At 37.2% G+C, this 21733-nt stretch overlaps 1 protein-coding gene across 7 annotated transcripts in view; it reads right to left on the bottom strand.

The window, feature by feature from the left end:
* CACNA1D (calcium voltage-gated channel subunit alpha1 D) overlaps positions 1–21733 on the bottom strand; it is a 201981-nt gene that overhangs the window by 122820 nt on the left and 57428 nt on the right. For all 7 annotated transcript variants that reach the window (XM_074603344.1, XM_074603345.1, XM_074603350.1 and 4 more), the window contains exons 4-5: positions 4353–4492; positions 690–832 (exon numbers count right to left, since the gene is read on the bottom strand). In XM_074603344.1, coding sequence (XP_074459445.1) covers positions 690–832; positions 4353–4492 — 283 coding nt within the window. The remainder of the gene's footprint in view (positions 1–689; positions 833–4352; positions 4493–21733) is intronic.

Raw genomic sequence — 21733 nt, 5'->3', positions numbered from 1 at the left:
CACGATCCTTTCCATGTAACAGACTATGATATAATAAACACAGCATTAGGATTCTTTTGAATGTCTGGGAAGAACTGAATTGTAAGCCATGAACCTCTTATTCTGCCCAAATAGCTTCAGTAATTAATAATGTGTTAAAAGAAAACAGGAAAGATTCTCAGAAAAATGAACTGCTTTCTTTAAGTAATATTGTTCTATTTTTTAAGTTTCCTAATTTATCTGTTAGCTCTGAGATAAACAGAAGGCATTCATGTGCATTGGAGGGGGCAGGAAATATGAAATGCGTAATGTGCTTTGGCATACACTTACCAACATATAAACTATTTTAGGACCACCTACACTTTCAGATCTGCAGGGTTTTGGAATAAAAAAAAAATCTGATTTTTTTTTTCTGGTGTATTTGCATTTTAACACGTAATTTACTTTTATATAAAGCTTCTAAAAAGGAAGTGTATTCCCCTGTCTGCTTATTGAACTATGTAAGAAGATCATACACTGAATGAATTCACCATCTTTTGTTCAACTTGAAATAGGTTATCATTCATCTCAAAACCCACTATATACATAACCAGATAACAAAAAATCAACTTTATATTATCTCATTTCTGTTAGTGTCTGGAACAAGAAAGTTAAATAGTCAGACCAGTTACAGTATTCACTCCAATGGAATTAAATAGAAAAGAGCTTACTGGGCACTCCTGATACAAGCCGGAGAGGTCGCAAGACACGAAAGGCTCTTAGGGCTTTGACATCAAAGCCTCCAGGTTTGCCACCTGAGTGGCTGCCACCTTCTGTTTCTTTGGTTAATTGTTCCAATATTACACTAAATAATCTAGAAAATGAGATGAAGGGTAAGGTCATCACCACCCATTTACCATGCAGTCAAAGGTATTAGGAAATTACTTGAACTACAGAGAATTCTGAAAAGCTGTTCAGCTGTCAAAATGAGAGGTATATTTACACATTAAGCCATGACAGGAAGAGTTATGAAGTGCAATAGTTTCTAATCCCTCCAGAGAGCAATGATCACACAGTATCAAATAAATTAACATTCTGCTTTTATACAAAATCTGCTATTTTTAAATAAATGAAGCTACTTTGCCACTTCTTTGTTCAAACATTTGAGCTGTAAGGTTTCGAGAACTAGTTGTCTTCTCCTTACAACATGAAATAGATAATTACAATTCCACCACCCAAGTTTGGTGGAATATATGAACTCCAAGTGACACTGCGGTTCAATAACCTAAATACAGTCAGCGAAAACTGAATATATGAAAAATAATTGAAGTCCAACATTTAATAACACCAAAAAGATTTGTTTCTTACACATAACATCTTTGAAGATAAAAATATTCTCAGATGACTCATTTATTATATTGTATTTCTTCACTGCAGAAATGAACTAGTCACTCATTAGAACACTTTGGAAAACAAGAGTTTTATTTTTCTTTCCCGCTTCTGGTGGCAATTCAAAGTGGCACAAGTGGTTGAAGTGCAAAGTAATCTTAGGTTTATTTTTGTTTGGACCTGCATTTCAGACACATGGTTTTCTAGACTGTGGCTAGACCATGCTAACTCTATTATCCTTTGCACAGAATCTGTAGTTCAGTAGTTGCAAAACTGAACTTCTGAAAGGATGAACTTCTGAAAGGATTATCAAGTCAGAGTTTTGTAATCCTGAAAAATGTTTCACACTTCTAAAGGACTCCTGAAATATGCAGGTTTTTGGATTTGTCAAGAAAAATTTTCACAACTCTGGTTCACAACTCTGTCATGCTGAATAGTTGCTAGAAATCATGTAACATTTAATAGGTTGCCCAAACTAGGATATTGAAGACTTTCTCTCCCCCCGGTAAGCAATTGACTTGTATCAGTCAAAACCCATTCCTATTCTGCTCCATCCCCCTTCCAGAGTGAAACCCAGGCACAATAACTACAGAATTTAGAATGAACACCAGCAACCTACATACTGCGATAACCATGGAAATCCAGACATTTAATATTTCAGGTCCTGATTCAGCCCTATAATTTAATAGAAGCATAGTTCTAAGAAAATGAGCCATCTCAATGATTTCAGAGTGACTATTCATGCTCTAAAGGCAGACACGATTAAACAGACTTCTGAATCAAGTCCCGAATTAAGAGAAGTTGTTTTCAGTCTGTCAGTCCATACATCATTCAGAAAGTTAAAAGGATACAGGCATAGGAAGGTGCTATGAAAGCCTTCTCAACCAGGAACTTATTCTTTCACAGAAATCAATGGAAATTATGTGGCATAGTACCCAGGCAATCTGTAGACTGCTCTGAAAGTAATTCATACTCTGGTTTCAGAAAGAAGTGACAAAGACAGGAGAAAACATCATTCACAGCTATGTCTACAGCCCTGTCATTTTATGCCTATCCTATACATAAAGCCATTTAGCTATAAAACCATCGATCTCCTTTATCACTTTTAAAACTGACATTTATATTCATCTAGAGTTTACCAAAGTTTAAATGACAAATTTGATGCAGTGGAAAAAAAGTCTCTATACATGCTTCCCTTTTCCTAGCAGAGATTTCTTTTGGTATAATTAAGATTTATGCATTTGGACTGCTACAGCTTCTGCTGAGAAAGCACATGAAGCAAATTTCATCTAATACATTCAATAGGGGACATCACAGCAGCTCTTTTAAAGCTACTAAAATACCTAATGAAATTTCACAATGAAACTAGTCAAATGGAATCAGATCTAGAATTGATTCCATATCCACCTTGGGTTATATATAAAAATCAATTTTTCACCTGGCTTTTAAGTATTAATTAAATAAATGGACTTATGCTTGCTTGCTTACTTGCTTATCTGGATTGTATTCTTCTTCAAAGAAGAAACAAAAATATTGCTCACAGAGTGCCAGAATAAAAACACTGCTCAGTTCTGTCAGTGCCTGATAAGTTATGAAGGGTCCACCTTGTCTTCCAGGCAGACTGATGACAACCTACACAATAATTTTATATTACAAAGCTTCTGGTCTTGAGCTAGGATTTAAATCTTAGTGTGGTATTTTAGGTATCTGATAAGATGTACTCCGTTTTTCTTTGTATTTTCCTTGTATTCAGTGTGAGCATTTGACCTAACTAGATTTAGCTTCCAATAATGAGCATTTTATGAGTTAATGGAAAATTTTTTAGTTATCATGTATTTAGGACACAGCCAAAGATAAAGGTCATGTTAATTAGACTGCTCCAGGGTTACTGTAACTCCATGGTCACTTGACAAGAGGGAAGAGGTCTATTCAAGTGACTGCCTGGCAAGAGAATAAAGCTCTTATGTGTGATAGTCTCCACACCCGCCCACCAAGCTTCCCCTTCAGGCACAGAGGCCAATCTGTTGAGAATGACCTGACCTGATGAAGGATCTATTTATATACAAATTTTAGTCCTGGACCAAAACTGCCCGAATACCAAGCAACTGGCCCAAATACAATCTTCTCAGCAACATTTACTATCTCAGAATCAAACAGTTATAAATTGGGTATTCATACATTCATAATATTTGCCCACATTTAACAATGCTTTACCGCAAACTCCTTTACTTTGCGTCTTTTTCTTTCCCTTAATATAAGGACATGAGCACAATGCTTCTGGGCCCGAGCAGTCACTCCTCTGAGGAGCAGAACAAACTCTCCAGGGTTTCCTAGTGCAGCAAGGCGCACAGGGCAAAAAAAAAAAACCCCAAAACAAAAAACAACAACAACAAAAATACAAACTGCATTTTTAACATACATTCTCCCCAAGGCAAGCCAAAGTCATATATATATGGGGCCTGATGCACAGCCCCTCAAAGGAAAGTACTTAAGTGTTGTATTTTCCTCAGATTTTGGGAAGGTCAAGGAATGACTCAGTTAACTCTGTCTCCCCTGACCACTTGCTTCCACTTTGAAGCATGTGGATTCTCCCAGAGGTCTTCATAGACTAGATGAAGGCCACATAACTGCAGCATAGGGATAAATGAATAAATGACATAACAATGTATGGACCTAAACCTTTATCGCACATCAGGAGTTCACCTTGGAAAAAATCAGATGGAAAACATTCTGCAAAACAACAACCAAGGAAAATTTTTGGCAGAACTCAGAATTCCCTGGGAACTTTTACTATAAAGCTGATTGTGTGACATAGCCTGCAGCAACAGATAGCACTGAAAACTTCTAGGACTTTGTTTTCAGTTTTTCGCTCATATCAGTTCATTCTTTTACTCCAAAGGAACAGAAATCAAGCATAGGCCACTACTCACAGCCAAACAGACCTGCATCTACCTCACTGTAAAGAAGATTTTAAATCTTTGTATAATGAAGGATAAGTTACTTACCCTACTACTACTATTACAAAATCCAATAAATTCCATCCGTTTCTAACATACGCATTAGGGTGTAATAATAATCCATATGCTATAATCTTCAAAAATGTTTCCACTGTAAAAATTATCAGGAAGGCATATTCTACTTTTTCCTGTAAAAGACAAAAAAAGTATAATGAAAGACAACGTAATTTAACAGCTCTTTTACTAGTTAGAATTTGCAGTAAGTGGTTAAGTTATATTGATCAGGACTAAGGACATACAATACTTCATGGCAATTTATTTTACAGGTTTTAATTGCATAGTAATTAATGATAGCTGTACTGACAAGGTTATAATTACATAGTTGCATGAGATTTTCCTGTTTTCACATTCTGTGAGAGAAAAAGGCTCTATTTCTGCAAACATGGAAGTATACTCTACCTTTGCTTAAGCAAATAGTCCCTTCCAGGTCAATAGGATTCTTCACATTCATTAAGACCAGAAAATGCTGCAGGAAGAGGGCCCTGGTAATATCCTTAAAAAGGTATACAGTGGTATACTTACTTTCACTGTTCATTACGTCAGCCTTTATTTAATTAGGACCCACAGAGTTCTGCCTAATAAGGGAGTTTGAGACAGCGTTATCCCATACTAAGGGGATTCAAAAAGTTACAAGCTAATTAAGAGTGTCTTCATTTAATTTTACAGTCTTGCAACTTTTTCATCTTGATGTGGAAGTTTACATTGACTTAATCTTCCTTCCACATCAGTGGAATTTCTTTAAATCACCCTAATGTGCTTGAAGAAATTTTAAGTTAATGGATCACCACCTCGCACCACTGAAGTTACAACTTCAGATTTCTTTCACTGCTTTCTTTAAACATTATTAGTTTCTTCATTTTACGAAAATTCTTACTTAAAAGAGAGTTATACGTTGAATCTCTTTTCCGAGCTAAGTGGATAACATATTTTTTGTGGCTCCTTCTTTCTATAGTAACAGCATAATTGATTTGGATAAATTGTAAAAGCCACTGCTACCAAAACAGATCAGTGAACACACTTGTTCTTTTTACCTTCAGAAATCATCATCTCATCCCTTTGTATAATACCTTATTTAGTTATCTGTTGCTATGCAAATATTAGAGTAGAGAATAAAAGACACAAAGAAAATGATTCACTTTTTAAAGCTTGTTCAGGAACACATGATGTTGCTCACTTATCACACACAGCGTTAATTATATGGACTATAATTGCTCAGTAAGGATTACAATCTTCTACTATCATATACGCAAATATAGCACAGACATTACACACAAAACTATGTATTTGTTATTTCTTACACAGCTTGGCACTTTCACATACAACCAAAGAAACCCCAAGCCTTGATCATTTGCAATTTAAACAAAGATCTTTATATTTCACGTGCAAAGTCTTTGAGAGGCTAGGTTTCTTTTCCCCATGAAAAGGCCATTTAGGGTTAGTTATGTATAGGCTGTGATATACCCATTTATAAATCTGACACTGGTGACTTAATAAATGAAGAGGCTTATCGATAAACTAGATACTCCTCTCCAGGTCTTCATCTCCAACAAGCAACACGCTGGCATCACAATGAGAGGTAAGGTGTACTCCCAGGGCAAAGCAAGGACTCCTGGATCTCATTCTCTACTCAGCTCAGTCCCATACTCCTGCCTTTTTCCTCTGCTTTGAGTACACTTCATAAACTCTGGAGAGCTTCACCCAAAACAGCTTCTCCTCAGCTGCATTATATTTTGCATGAGAGCTCCTGGCCCAGTCAAACTGATGGACATCCTCCTTCTTCTCACTCCCTTCTCCTGATTTTTTTCTTAATTTATTTCAGTTGTCCCTTCTACTTAATTTATCATCAATAAACTGGAAGAATTACTGGATAACAAGAAGTGAAATGACCTCAGAGAAATGTGATGGTTTGTGCACCAAAAGTCATCACATTTGTTTGGCTAGAGAGCACCACAGATGTTACAATAATATGAATCATCAGCCTTCCTGAGAAACATACTGCAATAACACTTAAATTCAAGCAAATCCTACCATGTACACGTTTCACAGTAACGGCTATTTCTGTCTCCCTGCATATAACTAAGTCTGCAGCTTCGATATAGAAAGATAAATAATGTAAGACAACATAAGGAAGACAAAAAATATTATGGTTGGCATTTGCTATGGGCAAAATATATATCAAAATCATAGTAAAAGAAAAGGTGAGACAGGAGAGAGAGGAAGTTTCATATATGCAAAATTTCAACAGCTTCTTTACATAAAAGAGAACATAGGACACAGGACTGGATGGGACCTTCTGGGCCAGGATAACTTCTTGGGTCATCATGTCCAGTGTCCTGTTATTACAGGCAAATATATACATTTTAATTCCACGCATCAACCTAGCAGATTCCATCCTAAAAAGCATCTTTTCCCTCCACTGTTCCCCTTCAAAGAATGTTCTAACGCTCTTCTGCTATTTGGGCTAGGCACCAGTCCTAGTCCTGGTGTAACTTGCCTAACAGTCACATACCCTTGCAGTTCACTTCAATGTGACAGTTCAAGTCTAACAACTCTACCCTATCACTTAGCATCCATCTTTTAAAACAATATTGGTCTTGTTCCTGTTTATTTTATTTCCCTTGTATGGAAGCAGGACCGTTTCTTACTTCCTGAGCAGTATTGCAAACATTCTATTCAAACAATATGGGATGTAAGACAAGCTTATTTTTTAAACCCAGTGGTGGGCTTAAGGTCAGTGTGTGTCACTTCACAGGTGGACCATAAGAAACCTTGACAGCTAGAACAACAGAAGCCACAAGAATCTCAGCAAGGAAAAATGCAAAGTTCAGCACCCCAGTTAGATAGTCCCACCTAAATACAGGCTGAGAAAGGACTTGGAAGTCACACTGGGCACTGAGTTAAACAGGCGCTCACTGTAAATCAGACAACTTCCATATTGGGCTGTATTAGGAACAGCGTGGTGTGCAGAGAGGGAAATTATTATCCACCTCAGTGCTGTGAGGCTATGATGCCGTGAAATGCCGAAGTTAAGACTCAATAGCCTCAGTGACTATTACGCAGGCATTCTTTATTGCAGTGCCGGGCGCACAGGGGATTGCTCCACCTAATGTGCGCGTGGACGGATTTAGGTGTACAGTTTAAATACATACGATGTACGCATATTCACCAGTTTTCCAAGAAATTATTACCTATTCATTAACTCATTATTACAGGTTACTGCCCACTCCCACATGCGCACTAGAGTCTCTCGGTGGTCTTCAGAGACATCTGGTGGTCGTTTACTTCCTCCACTCCTCTTCATTGTTGTAACTTCTGGGTGAACTGCAGGCCTCTGCTCAACCCCTTTATTCTTGCCGGCGCATCAAAAGTGTTAGCTTTGACTAGTCTCTGCATTCCTTAGTAATCCTGGGCCCCTTGTTTTGAGAGATAAGCTTCTACTACAAGGTTATATTGACCTAAAGCATTCTTTCTTAAAAGATACGAGATAAGTTCTAACATTTAGTACTACAACTGTTGCATCTGCTCTTTGTACAGCCTTAAGGCACCCAGTCTCTTAAATGAAGCTCCTACTCTAATTTACAGTTCTAATATATTAAGCACCTACTTCAATTAGTTTAAAGCTTTAATATACGAAACCCTACTTCAGCTGCAACACTACTACAGTTTCAGGTCTCAGTTTAAAAAGGGTGTTGAGAAAGTGCAGACTCCAGTGAGGAAAGATCTCCTCTCCAGCAAAGAGGAAGCTAAGTGAAGGTCTAACAGTAGACTAGAACTACTTGAAGGGGGGTTAAAAAGACTATGAAGCCAAATGCTAAGTAGCAGCACATGGTAAAATAAGGGGAAACGGCCACAACCTGCAGGTTTAGAGGTTCACAGAATGTTAAGAAAACTTTCTTTATCAGAAGGGTAGTGCAGAATGGGAACAGGCAGCTTCAAAGCAGGAACTTCTGAAGATGCAAGTAGGCAAAGGTACAGCTGACCCGACCTAGTGCTGGCAACAGTCCTGCCAGGAACTGAAGGACTACGTAACCTCCAGAGGTCTCTCCCAGTTAACGGTTCCGTAATTTCTATTATTCTGATATGATTATGATAATTCTTACATTATCACAGGGAAAGTACAGATAAATTCAGGGCATGTACAACTACGTACACCCGCTACACATTCAGCATGTAAAAGCCCCTGCATTCTACATAATGTTGAACACTATGAAAGTTTTCCTTTCTTTCTGTGGAAAAATGTAAGTGTTTCCTTCCATCCTTGCTCCCTGTCGTAAAGCATATATAGGCCTGGTTCCAGAATTTGCCCCTACAAACATATATCCATAATGTATAAAAGATACAATCACAGATGATGCTATTAACAGAGTCAATGGCATAAGGGAAACATGTTTTGTAACAACAGCCCCTGGGCAATCCAACAGCCACCATTTCTTGAAAATCTTGAGAAAACAAACACAGGTATCTATATATCTACAATCAGAGAGGCCTATTATTTTCCAGCGTTTCATTTTTCCTCCTTTCTTCCTTTCCTTCCTTTCTTTTTCTTTCATGCTATCATGGTCTCAGTTGGGATACAGTTAATTTTCTTACTAGCAGTTGGTGTAGTACTATGTTTTGGATTCAGGATGAAATGTTTTCAGTTGTCGCTAAGCAATCAAGGCCTTTTCTCCTCCTGCTACCACTCTGACAACAAGTAGGCTGGGGTGCACAAGAAGTTGGGAGGGGACACGGCCAAGACAGCTGACCCCAGGTGACCAAAGGGATCTTCCATACCATGTGACACCATGCTCAGCATATAAAGCTGGGGGAAGGGGGGACATTCAGAGTTAGGGCATTTTGTCTTCCCAAGTAACTGTTACCTGTTATGGAGCCCTGCTTTCCCGAGGATGGCTGAACACCTGCCTGCTGATGGGAAGCAGTGAATTAATTTCTTTTTTGCTTTGCTTGCGTGCGCAGCTTTTGCTCTATCAATTAAACTGTCATTATCTCAACGCAGGAGTTTTCTTCACTTTTACTCTTCTGATTCTCCTGCCACATCACAACTGGGGGGAGTAAGCGAGCAGTTGCATGGTCCTACCTCCTGGCTGGGGTTAAACAAAGACACATGCTCTCACACACTCACTTTTTTTTTTTTTGCCTTTTTTTTTTTTTTTTTAAAATTGCAACTTGCATCTTTCTCAGATGCCAGATGAATGATTTGGCCCAGCAGTTAACAATATTCAAAGTACAGGCTGTGCTTTATTTACAGCCTGTTGTTTTGGTTTTTTTTAAAATAAGTAGGCAGCCAACATGTTCTAACAAAAACTGCAAAGTTAACAACCTGCTCACCCTCAGGAAGGTACTGGCAGTCCCTTCTCACACTTCCATAATTTCTTACCAGTCACTATGGACATGAATTTTTGCCTTTGCAACCAAGATACATCTGTAGGCCGTACATCACCTAGCATGTCCAGAGTTCAAGCAACCATTACTCAAAAGTAAATAAAGTTTAATCTATCCTACCATTTTCAGTATTATTGGAAGAGCTGCTAATGTAGAATTGCTATGTAAAAATAAATCTGAAATAGTAAGAGATTAATTTAAAAATACAGACCGAAGATTGTAATTCTAACAGTTTATGATGCACATATTTATCTGCTTTCTTTTCTCTGTAGTGGAGAAGACCATCCCTGCACATCTTATTTTGTTTGAATTAGTTGAGATCTTTAAGCGAATACTTGATTTCATTAAAAATGGAAGTAAGAACACTAAGAAACAAGACAACCAAACAAAAAATAAGGAAATACTAAGAGTAATTGACTGCCTGAAAAAAAAAATCTGTATTAAAAGAAACTGAGAAGACAATTTTAGTTCTAAGAAACTGCACAGATTAAATTAGATATTGTACATAAATTCTAATATCTATTATTGCATTTACTTCTGTATTGCATCAAATAAGTAGCAGAGAAAAAAACCTGCCAGCTGTAAATCTAAAGAAGTTATGATGTACAAAAATATATCTGTATTACTAAGGATCTAATCCTATGGCTGTATAGATTAATAGTAGTTTGTTCACTGATTGGATATCACCCAGAGATAGGTCATCTCTCTTTACAGGCGGCTGATTCCTGCATGGCTGTCTAACTCTTGTTAATGTTGCTCAAAATCTTCCAAGTCTCAGCAATTGTTTTCTGAATAGATGATGGAACAACAGGACAGATAAGATACACTGCCTTTCTGATGGAGACCCGCGAGCTCCATTTTGATATTGATCATGGAGTACAAAACAAAGGCTACCCTTATCCACTGAGTTTCAGTGAAGTCATTAGAACTTCATTTTCTCAGCAGAAAAAATGCATTTGCTTTCTTATTTTAAGTAGATCAGCTTAGCAGAAACCCTGTTGCTCAGGAAGAAATCTTCCCCCCACCACCACCAGATGGTGTATATTAGTCATCATTTATTATCTTAATTTTTTCAAAATCTCAGAAAGAAATAATGCAAAGCTACTGTTACATGTTGCAGTATGAGGCACCAAAACTCTGCATTTAGCTTAAGATGTCTCACAAGATAATGGTTTCAAAATAAAAAGCCATTAATTTGCAAAACCTTAACCTATTATACTATGTAATTAAGTCTTCTCATATTAATTCTACTTTCTGGGCATCAGAGATGGGAGTTATTTCTTAACTGGGGAAATACACTTTTGCATCCAGAGTAACACACAGTAAAAACTGCTTAGCAGATAAAGTGACTCAATTTAAGAGAAGTAACCAAACTGAGCAACTTTCTGCGGTTTAGACATACGCAAAACCAGATACGTTGACATTCTTGATTTGGGAACTAATAATCAATAATGTGCTATTAAACAAGATGTGTGACTGATGCCTTGACAACATACAAAGCCATTTATCTTTTTGACAAACAGCCATTCTTTCCAATTAAGCCATTGGCAAAATGCTTTTATAACACAGAAAAGTAACTGGGTTTTGAATTTCAAAATAATTTAATTTTTCACTTCATATACCTGTGATCCCCTGAAAATCATTTGTGAGCTGCACCACAGTAATACTAAAAAAAGAAAAGGAACGTAAACCTGTTTATTCCCACATGTGGAAAATGCTGTAGCAGTTTCCCAATATAGAAAATAAAACAAACAAGAAATCCATATACCTGGCACAAAGAAAATGGCACTAAAGCTTTGTTTCTGCTTTTATAGCTGATGAAATAATTTACTTCCTAGAATAGACATGGAAATTACTCTCCCTTTATTAGAAGAATTAGAATTATTTATCACTCAAGAATTCAGTGATAACTATTCAGTTAACTATGTCTTTAGATACATAACAGCAAAAAAGGGAGGGAGAGTTTGACAAACAATGTTTTAAGGATTTGTGTTCTGATCAATTCAATTAAATTATGTTGCGTCTTCCTGATCAGTCCTGATGCACCTGAGGGAATAGACCTACTGCTCTCAACTGCATCAGATGTCTGCATTACTGTTCCTGTAAGCGCAGCTTTGCTTTTTGACAGAGGAGCTCTGCAGCAACTTTAGAAAATATAATTATATATCCATAATTATACTTTTTTAATACAGATATGGGCCAACAGCCATTGTTTCCATACTTCAAGTGCACATTCTTTGTACGTGAGACCATTTTATGGTTGACCAGCATTGTCCCCAGGACACACACATCCCCACGTCTCGAAGTACAAAGAGCTGGACAGACCTCAGAATTCCTGAGGACTAGGATTCCAGTGTGTGAAAGGACACAGCTTGTGTAGATATTGTACTTTAAAGAATCATTTAACTGCTCATATGGATTCCACTTTTGGTGACTAAATTATCTCTATGTTTCTAGTTGAGTAGTAGCATTCCTCCTTAAACAGTAACTGATGAAAAACTTTATCAAACAGGCATCCCATCAAGATACATATGCTAAAGAAAAATGTTTCCTGAAGGTATGGACAAAGATTCAAGTAGTTCTTTCCAAAATTCATAAATTTGGAAGGAATTTAGTGGAAAGAGTACTGATGTGGCTAAGCCGCTTTCATATATTAACTTATAATATGTCTTTATGCATTCAGAAGACTGTTTTGGGAAACTTTGAGAATGCATTTCCTAACCCTTATGATACGGTTCAGCAGTCAGAATCTCAGCAGATTCTTGAATTTACAAAAGTAACTACTACAAAAAGCGTAAGAAACATAGCTTTAGTTGTGAGAGTCTGGAATAATAAAACTGAAATGAACACATTGGCTCACATGTAAAATCCAGGGCAACTCTGGGCAGGAATTTGGCATTAGGCCCAGAAATATCTCCACTCTTCTGAGGCTCTTTACAGGACACCATCATCGCAGTGCAGATCCAGACGCTTTGGCAGTTAGCACTTATAGCAAGGCTGATACTTAAAAGTCAATATCAAATGCAAACTCCATATTTAGGAGTACAACTAAGTAGGTGCTACACATCATAAACATTCATAAACCAGTTTTATATAAAACTGAAGGGATTCCACATTCCTAGTACCACTGCCAAGCAACAAATCTTACTCACAGAATTTTCACTGTGAATTCACAATCACTTGCTATAGCCCCAATCAATAGCAGTTCTACCCTCTGCATCTCAAGTTGGCCTTTACGCTTGCAAGAAAAGAATGTCCAACAGGACATCTCAAGTACTGAGCACAGCAAACAAAGTGGATGTGCAAGCTATACACTGAAGTGTAATTGAGATGAAGTATAATTAAAATTAAGCATAATTAAGTTTCTTAAAGCCCCCTTTTTATCAATGTAGTCTGAAGTAGCATTTGAATAACATATCACTGAAATAGTATCTCAACCTTCAAAGAGTGATTTAGGTAGCAGTAATGCCTATACTTTCATCTGACAGATTCTGGGAGCCAGAGATAGATGAATAAGCAGATAATGTTTAACACTTTGATTGCTCTTTTTCATTATTTCCTGTAATCACTTCCTCTGAATGCACTGTAGACCTGCATTTCATCTTTCAGTGTGATTGCTTCTCATATTTTTAATCGTGTATTTTCCACATTACCTTGTGAATAACACAACAACGGAGGTAGAGTTAAACACCTCAGTTCTGTAAACAAGCGTTTGTACAGACTGGAACATGCTGCATCCAAATGACACATTTTCATACTGATTACAGGCATCTGTGTGGATCCATGCTGGTTTTGCTCATGTAAAAGTTCTATTTAGTACATACGCTAAATACGTTATTTTCCACTCATAACATTAAGTAGGAAAAACGCCAGTTCTTTGTCTAGTTTTTTGCGACGCTATATTTAGGCGGAACTCTCTCTGCTGTCTGACAGGTAATACATAGCTTTGCTGAACAACAGCTAGGTGGAAACAACAGACATAACCATTCTGTATGCACACTATTAAACACACTACTCGCAGTCTCTTACATACCCTTATAGTGGCACAGACTATCCTTCTGTTTCATAAGCGTTCTGAACACGGTCAATGATATGATTTTTGACATCACCTCATAAATGACTAAAACTGCAACAGACCTCCCATAAATTTACCATATACTGAAAAATTATCAAAGGGACAATGAACCAATCGCTTCCCATTGACTGTACACTTGCAAGGTGTGAAAGGTAAGTTGTAGAAATGCTAATAGGCAGTGACATGTGAGATTCAATCCTAAATCCATACAACTCCATTTGAAGATTGAGCACAGTACGCCAAAGAATCTGAACTGCACAACAGAAAGCAGGCCAAGTAAGTAATAAAGAATAGAACTGGAATAGAATCCAAATTATTTGGATGTCTTTCTGCCACCCACTAATTGATGATACTCAAGAGAATAAGGTCAGCAAAATAACGAAAGTAGAAGAGACAATATTTATGCATACTGTCACGTTGTCACATAATTTTACCTTACATAGTTGACTAGAGTCAGTGTCAAGTGATGAATTAAACCTGCATCTAGTCATAAAACATTAAAGTAATGTTAAATATATTTTGTTACTTGCTAGCAGTTTTATTTCTTTGTAAGATAGCAGGTTTGGGCTAGAAAACAAGTGGGTGCGAACATTGCTAGGTGTCAGATACTTTAGCAAACATCTTCAAATTCTCTGAGAATTTATAAACCGAGAGAATTTTCTAATCCCTATAAATTCAACTCTTACCATGGAGAAACCCACAACTAGAAAACAGACAGGAACACTGACAGCAGTAAATTCTCCACTGAATTTTTTATATATAATGTTGGAACTTGGAACATTTTCAAATGTTAAAAGACTAGTAACAAGCCCACTTTGTGTGTTCAACAAGTGTTGAACTTGTTGACTTCCCAGAACATTCAAAGAGAAACTAAAAAGAAGGGCAAGGGGGGTTGCGGGGGAATCTCCAGAAGCCAAAATAAATTATTTTTCCTTAAAACAGAAAAATTCTAGACCAAAATCTCACCAATTAAATCACAGCAATCACATTTCAGCATTTCAATATGAAACACACAAGATAAAAAAAAAGCTCTAAAAATACTCCTATGTGAGTTTTCCTCATGTTTTCTGTGAGTACACAGATATTTTCCTGCTAACCGTACTTAAAACCACATATATTGATACTATATAAAGTATAGTTTTTCTTTAAAAAAATGTCATAAAAATGTGGTCAACCTATTCAGGTGATACTGCAATAGCCTGGATTTAAGCCTATCTCCACTTTTTCCTATGTCCACTTTCTGATTGTTTCATAGTTTTCCAATCTGTTTATTTCATTCTTTGACTACTACAGTTCCAAAACGTACAAAAGAGTGGCTCTTCTATGTCTAATGGTCACTTTGTGCTCAGCTTTTATGTAGGTGAGCTTACCTAAACAGAAGTCTATCCCAACAGACAGATTATTTTCCAGAAGACACTTCATGCAAGCTTTCTTCAAGTCGCTCTAAAGAAATACGGCATCCCAAACAAAAAGGAAGTGAGAAGATCAAAAAGCTAATATTTTTGTGGGTTAACTATTCATTGACAGCTATACAGTGTTCCAGTGCTGTGTTTTAAGAATGCCAAGGACTTTTTGTAAAAAAAGATTAAAAAACAATACGGAGAACAGATTGGTTCTGTAGAGATGTTCTGCACTGCTAAGTGTCAGCTGGGAAACAGAACAATGACATATTCATTGAGTAGGTGTTTTCTGCCCTAGATTTATCCATCTGATTGCAAATCTAATTTCCACTTTGATTACAAAAGAACTGGGGAAGACCAACAGAATAGTTTCATTACCGTACTTCACTCATTAATCTGTCAGATGTATGACTACAGAAGAGCTTTACCTTTGTCAGTTTAAAACCTACAGAATGGTTTGTTACAAGCCTACCCAATGGGACAATCTGTTTTTCTAAACACCTTTAGCAGGACAGAAGCTTTCATTATGTAAGGCTAAATAATTTAGTCTTAGTTTGGGTTTTTGTTGGGGTCTTTTGAGGGAGTTGGGGGGTGGGGGGTACTACAGTGGAGAAAGTTAAAGAAATCCCCATGAAATAAAGCTTTCAAAAACTCAAACACCCAAACAAGATCCGTAACCTACCGTATGTCCCGGTCTGACTGTGAAGTCTCAGAATATGAAGGGAGGACATGGTTAGGTCTATTACTTTATTGGAATTTTTCTAATCACCCTTCTCAAGTTTTACATGGAAGACTCCTTGACCATTTGTCTACCAGGGAGTTATGTCCACCTGTAGTCCAGCATTGTCTCCTGCAAGCCAGCAAGATCAAGGAAAGAACGCTGTCCTCAAATCCTCTGCTTTTGTAGAGCAGTCAGCTTCCATGACAAGGATTGGGTCTTCTGTAGCAGAACAGGCTACAGAATTAAAGTACTATATATATTAAAAAAAAATAATCAAAAAGGGCTTTAAAAAGTACTAGCGGATGCGAATCCCTTCTATTGGGATAACAGTGTTAAGAAAATTCATCAGAGAAATATGTATTTAGTTCTTAATTTCTAATATTTCCTAACATCAGATCATCACTAGAATTTCATACAAGGTACTGAGCGCAATACCTGATGTGTATATGACAATTCTATACTGAGGAGAAGGTATGATTGGTAAATAACATCTTCTACTGTGAAAGATGTAATGCCTTTCTGGTAGCGACATGCTACATGCTCTGTCATCTCTTCGGAATTTTTTTTCCTTCTAGAAAGAATTTCTTAACTACTTAGATACACATTAATTTACTTTATATTTGTTAGTAGGTAACGTGCAGTACTGCACTATAAAAGGTAACACCAAAGCAAGTCCAGGAAGACTGCATTACTTGAAGCCGACAACCTGCCAGAGCATTAGAAATCATAAACTATAAAAACGTCAATGCAATGATGTTAGTGAAATAAACTTTCAAGTATAGGAGAGGGCAGGACAGAATACTCCTTGTAGACACTGTTCAGAACAACAATGTGAAGAATAAAAAAAAAAAAGTGTTTACGTAAACTGACAGGAGAATGGCCTGCAATATCCCTGAAAATCTTAAAGCACCACTTTATCCTGGATGGTCTCAGTTACTGAAGAAGTCCTTCCTAGTACTTTTCTTCTCCTGTGGTTGTTTTTGAACCAAATGCTTGAAGGGTCTATTTAATAAAAAATTTATTCTGCAAATTATCAAAAATCAAAGACTTTACACTAATAAAAGACTTCGTTATGAAATAATATCTTGTAGAATCATAGAATCATTTAGGTTGGAAAAGACCCTTGGGATCATCGAGTCCAACCATCAACCCCACTCTACAAAGTTCTCCCCTACACCATATCCCCCAACACCACATCTAAACGAGTCTTAAACACATCCAGGGATGGTGACTCCACCACCTCCCTGGGCAGCCTATTCCAGTGTCTGACCACTCTTTCTGGGAAGAATTTTTTCCTAATGTCCAGCCTAAACCTACCCTGCTGCAGCTCGAACCCATTCCCTCTTGTTCTATCGCTAATGACCTGTGAGAAGAGACCAGCACCAACCTCTCTACAGCGTCCTTTCAAGCAGTTGTAGAGAGTGATGAGGTCTCTCCTCAGCCTCCTCTTCCTCAAACTAAACAGTCCCAGCTCCTTCAGTCGCTCCTCATCAGATTTATTCTCCAGGCCCTTCACCAGCTTCGCTGCCCTCCTCTGCACTCGCTCCAGCACCTCGAGATCTCTCTCATATTGAGGTGCCCAGAACTGGACACAGTGCTCAAGGGGTGGCCTCACCAGTGCTGAGTACAGGGGGACAATCCCCTCCCTCCTTCTGCTGGTCACACTAGTTCTAATACAAGCCAGGATGCCATTGGCCCTCTTGGCCACCCGGGCACACTGCTGGCTCATGTTCAGCCGCTTGTCAATTAGAACCCCCAGGTCCTTTTCTGCCAGGCAGCTCTCCAGCCACACTGCCCCAAGCCTGTAGCGATGCATGGGGTTGTTGTGGCCCAAGTGCAGGACCTGGCACTTGGCCTTGTTGAAGCTCATACCGTTCGCATTGGCCCATCGGTCCAATCTATCCAAGTCTCTCTGTAGATCCTCCCTATCCTCATGCAGATCAACACTCCCGCTTAGCTTCGTGTCATCTGCAAACTTGCTGATGATACACTCTATGTTCTTATCAAGGTCATCAATAAAGATGTTGAAATAGTTGTAGTAAGATGTTGTAGTAAATTCCAGATATGCAAAATTTAATTTGGCTGCAGAAATTGGTATTTCCCTGCAGCAATAAAACGCAGGGAGATTTCCATTTTGTGTGCCCAGGAAGTATTTGGGTATCTATGACAGGGAAGACCTCTGTAATTCTTTCAACTTGAAAAAAAGGCTCAATGAACATGAGAACATTTTCATCACACATCTGAGGGTCAGACTGCTCTGGCTGTTCCAGAACCAAGAAAATGTAGGTCTGTAGAGAAAATACAGTTGCAATGACAGCGTTCAATGGAAGCCCTTTGCTTCCTAAAGTAAAAGGACAGTAGCCTGGACATACATTGCAAACATAGAGCACAAGGTAAAGAAATATTAAGAGGTGGAATGGCTCCCTATAAATAAAAAGGTGCTCCAAGAAAAAAAAAATCGAAACATAGCACAGCTAAGACACCAGTTTGTACCCAGTCCACAAATCAGATCAGTGGTATACCCGTTCTGATTCAGCTCTGCTCAGCTACAATACTGGTCCACTCTTACGGAAAGTCATTAAAAAATGGAAACATATTTAGTTTTATATTAGTAATAGCACCATCAGGAATCCTTAGGCTTTTCTTCATTCTAACCATGATAGAAAAGCGTTCAACAAAAGTAACAAAAAATGTACTAATTTTGAAAGAAATAAACATATGTAATACTACTGATAGCCATTGCTAAAGCATCAGGAAAACTTGCCACGCTAAAAACAGAACTGAAATAACTGAATAAAGTTGAAAAAACACTTTTTTTGTTCACTTCCTGTGATATAGAGATCAAACTTCACTGATGAAAATCTTCAATTTCTGATAGAAAGTGAAATATGACTCTGCCTGCCCTGAAGCCAAATTTCTTTCTTCTCTATGGATGAATCAGTTTTCCTTCTATCTCGTGGAATGTTACTAACATTAGTTAGCACCCTTCCAGTGGCTGCTACAATTACAGCTCCAGATTCTGCAAACAACTACACGTGGTTTTTTCAATCACATAGCCAGCCATAATATTAAAGGCAGTAAGCAGTACTCAAATATCTCAAACACTTCTAAGCACATCCTTGCAATTTCAAAGTTACAACGCAAAATAATTTTCTTCCTTTCATTCCTATACCATTTGTCATCCCAGAAAATGCATTTAGGTTTTGAATTTCTTATTTCATTTTCCACTTCTCCACACAGAATACTATTTAACAGGAAGATTATTTTGTTATTCTTATTATTCCCGCCTGAACTGCATCTTAAGTCTTTTTTTTTCCTTTATTCCTCTACCTGGGGTATCAGTTTTGATTTCTAGAGAATTCACTGACCACATCAAGATCTTCAAGTATAGTCAGCCCTGCATTTTTCCAGCTTTCATGTACTTCAATACTTGTAAAAATGAAACAGCAATCATTAGGAATTCCCCAAAAGCTAGGCTAATTTAATCTCATGTGCATACTATGTAAATGTGCTCATGAATTCCTATTAGACATTCCTATGTTCTTATATATATATATACACGACAGAACTTGATGATTCTAGTCATGACCCTCGGCCCACATGGACAGTCCATCCAGATTTTCACATTTTGTTGGAGAGAGAGGAAGAGTTGTTAGGTGGCATGTAAAGCCAAAAAGTCAAATTCTATGTATTGCAACTAAAAACACTCAGGTACCATTAATACTTTTAAATAAGGACTTAAATGCACAAACAGAAGACAATAAATCCGATAGAGTTAGTTGTAAAGCTTCTCTTTGGTTTGGTGGCATGAAACACCATCGTTTGTTAAAAATACATAAAGAAAATTACTAAATTAATAGCATGCATCACCTCCAGAAACAGGAGAGAACTCATTGTTATTAATGTATTATCTGTTAACCCATACTGCTTTGTCCATGCGGGCAGAAAATAAGGATTGGGCCATGAACTCCTTTTTTTGATTTGACCAATTATAAACCATTTATGTTATCTCTCTGGTATCAAACTTACCACTTACAACAGTGGAGATACTCAGATTCACCCCTAAATCTTCTCTTTTGTTGCACAAACAACAAAAAAAGAAGAATTGTGATCACTTTTAGGGAATCTGATTGCCTAAGTAAAGACACTTCACAGCCAGAATAACCAAACTGAAAATGCTATTAGACTCCCACTGTTTCAATAATTTGAAGAAAGCTCCAGAAGTTTTATGATTCTATTTTAGGTTTTAATAATAACAGCGAAGATATAAATCTTTGTACCTTACGGCCTGTAAGTTGCTAACATATAGATTTAAGTTTATACTGCATATTGGTTTTTAAAATAGCTATTGTAACTTTTACAACTATTTTCACAATCCACTACTATAACATCAAACATGAAAATATTGGAAAAACTAACATTTGAAAATTAGCCCTTAAACATGAGATGAAGACTAAAAGGCATTTACCCTACACAGCCTTAATTCAGAATCACTTTGGAATAAGCAACCACCATTTTTTGGTCTCTTTCCCTAACTGTCAATTTTACATTGCAAGTTTTCCAGTGTGATTCCACAACAGAATCCCTTGAATTTAAAAAGAGGATCTTCATCTTTGCAGAAAAAATGCTCAATACACTGCAAATCAAGTCCTCAAAGAGAAACAAAATGCTTTAATTAAAGCTATTTCTTTTGCTTAGTGGTCTTTCTAACTTATGATTTGCCAAAGGCATTGTTTTACTCATGTTTCGATGGAATACTTAGCACAGCGTGAAATAGATGGCATCTCCTCTGCAGCAAAAGTGAAAGGTTGGCTTCTGCCCTGGGCATCTTTTATTTTCTATGAAAGCTTAGAGGTAGAAACTGAAGCATGATAATTGAACCTTGGAGGAAAGAGTAGTGACATTATAACAACTGCTTCTGTCAGTGATAAATATCCCGTGTTGCAATATATTTAATTTGTAAGAATAAATCGATGGTGTTAATAAACATTAAGGGAGTTACGCCACACCAAATGGGTCATGCTGATAGCTAGTAAACCCCACTTATCATAGTTCGAAGTAAAGGTGCAGGTTGCTATCTGGAGGGGAAAAGAAAAAAAAGGATAATTTACCTAATCTTTTTTTTAAGAAAAAAATCATCATTTACATTTATTATACATGGCATATTAAAAAGGTGGTTTTCATATTCTCCAGTGCCCAAGGCATAAACCTGAAAGTGCCAGTGGAAATAACAAATGATGTAATAGAAGTGAGTAACACCTGAGGCAATAATACATCGTAGTCAGAACCCAATGGTTTTGCTCAAGTGACGTACACATTTGCACTCAAAAGTTGTGCCTTTTCTTCCTTTGGTTAAAGCTATCAAAGCAGCAGTCTCCTAGTGAGGTGTGTCAGAACTAATGTAGCTGAATGTAGTTCACTGTAATTGAAAGTAATTCATCCTGTCACATTTACTGTAACGAGAGGTCACATCTCGAGGGCCATAAATGTTGTTCACATTAATCATAACCGACACCTTCCTCCTCCTTCAGGGAAATTCAGCCATATTACATGGCTTAGTTCACATCCTTTTTAAGCATCTGAACTTCTTTATGTTTGGAAGATTTTGTTGTTTATTTTGGGTTTGGGGTTTTTTTTAAAGACAAATAGGCCAAAATACCAGCAACAAATTCTGCCTTGTACATTATAATAAAGTCATCTCACAGAAGAATATGTAACAATAATTACAATTAAAGACCTCAAAAAATCTCACAGACTACTAAAAATTATAACTTAAAATCTGCCTATTCTA

Source organism: Larus michahellis, chromosome 10 (genome assembly GCF_964199755.1).
Source record: "Larus michahellis chromosome 10, bLarMic1.1, whole genome shotgun sequence".
In the NCBI taxonomy this organism is placed as follows: Eukaryota; Metazoa; Chordata; class Aves; order Charadriiformes; family Laridae; genus Larus; species Larus michahellis.
This window is presented reverse-complemented; position numbering and strand designations above follow the sequence as displayed.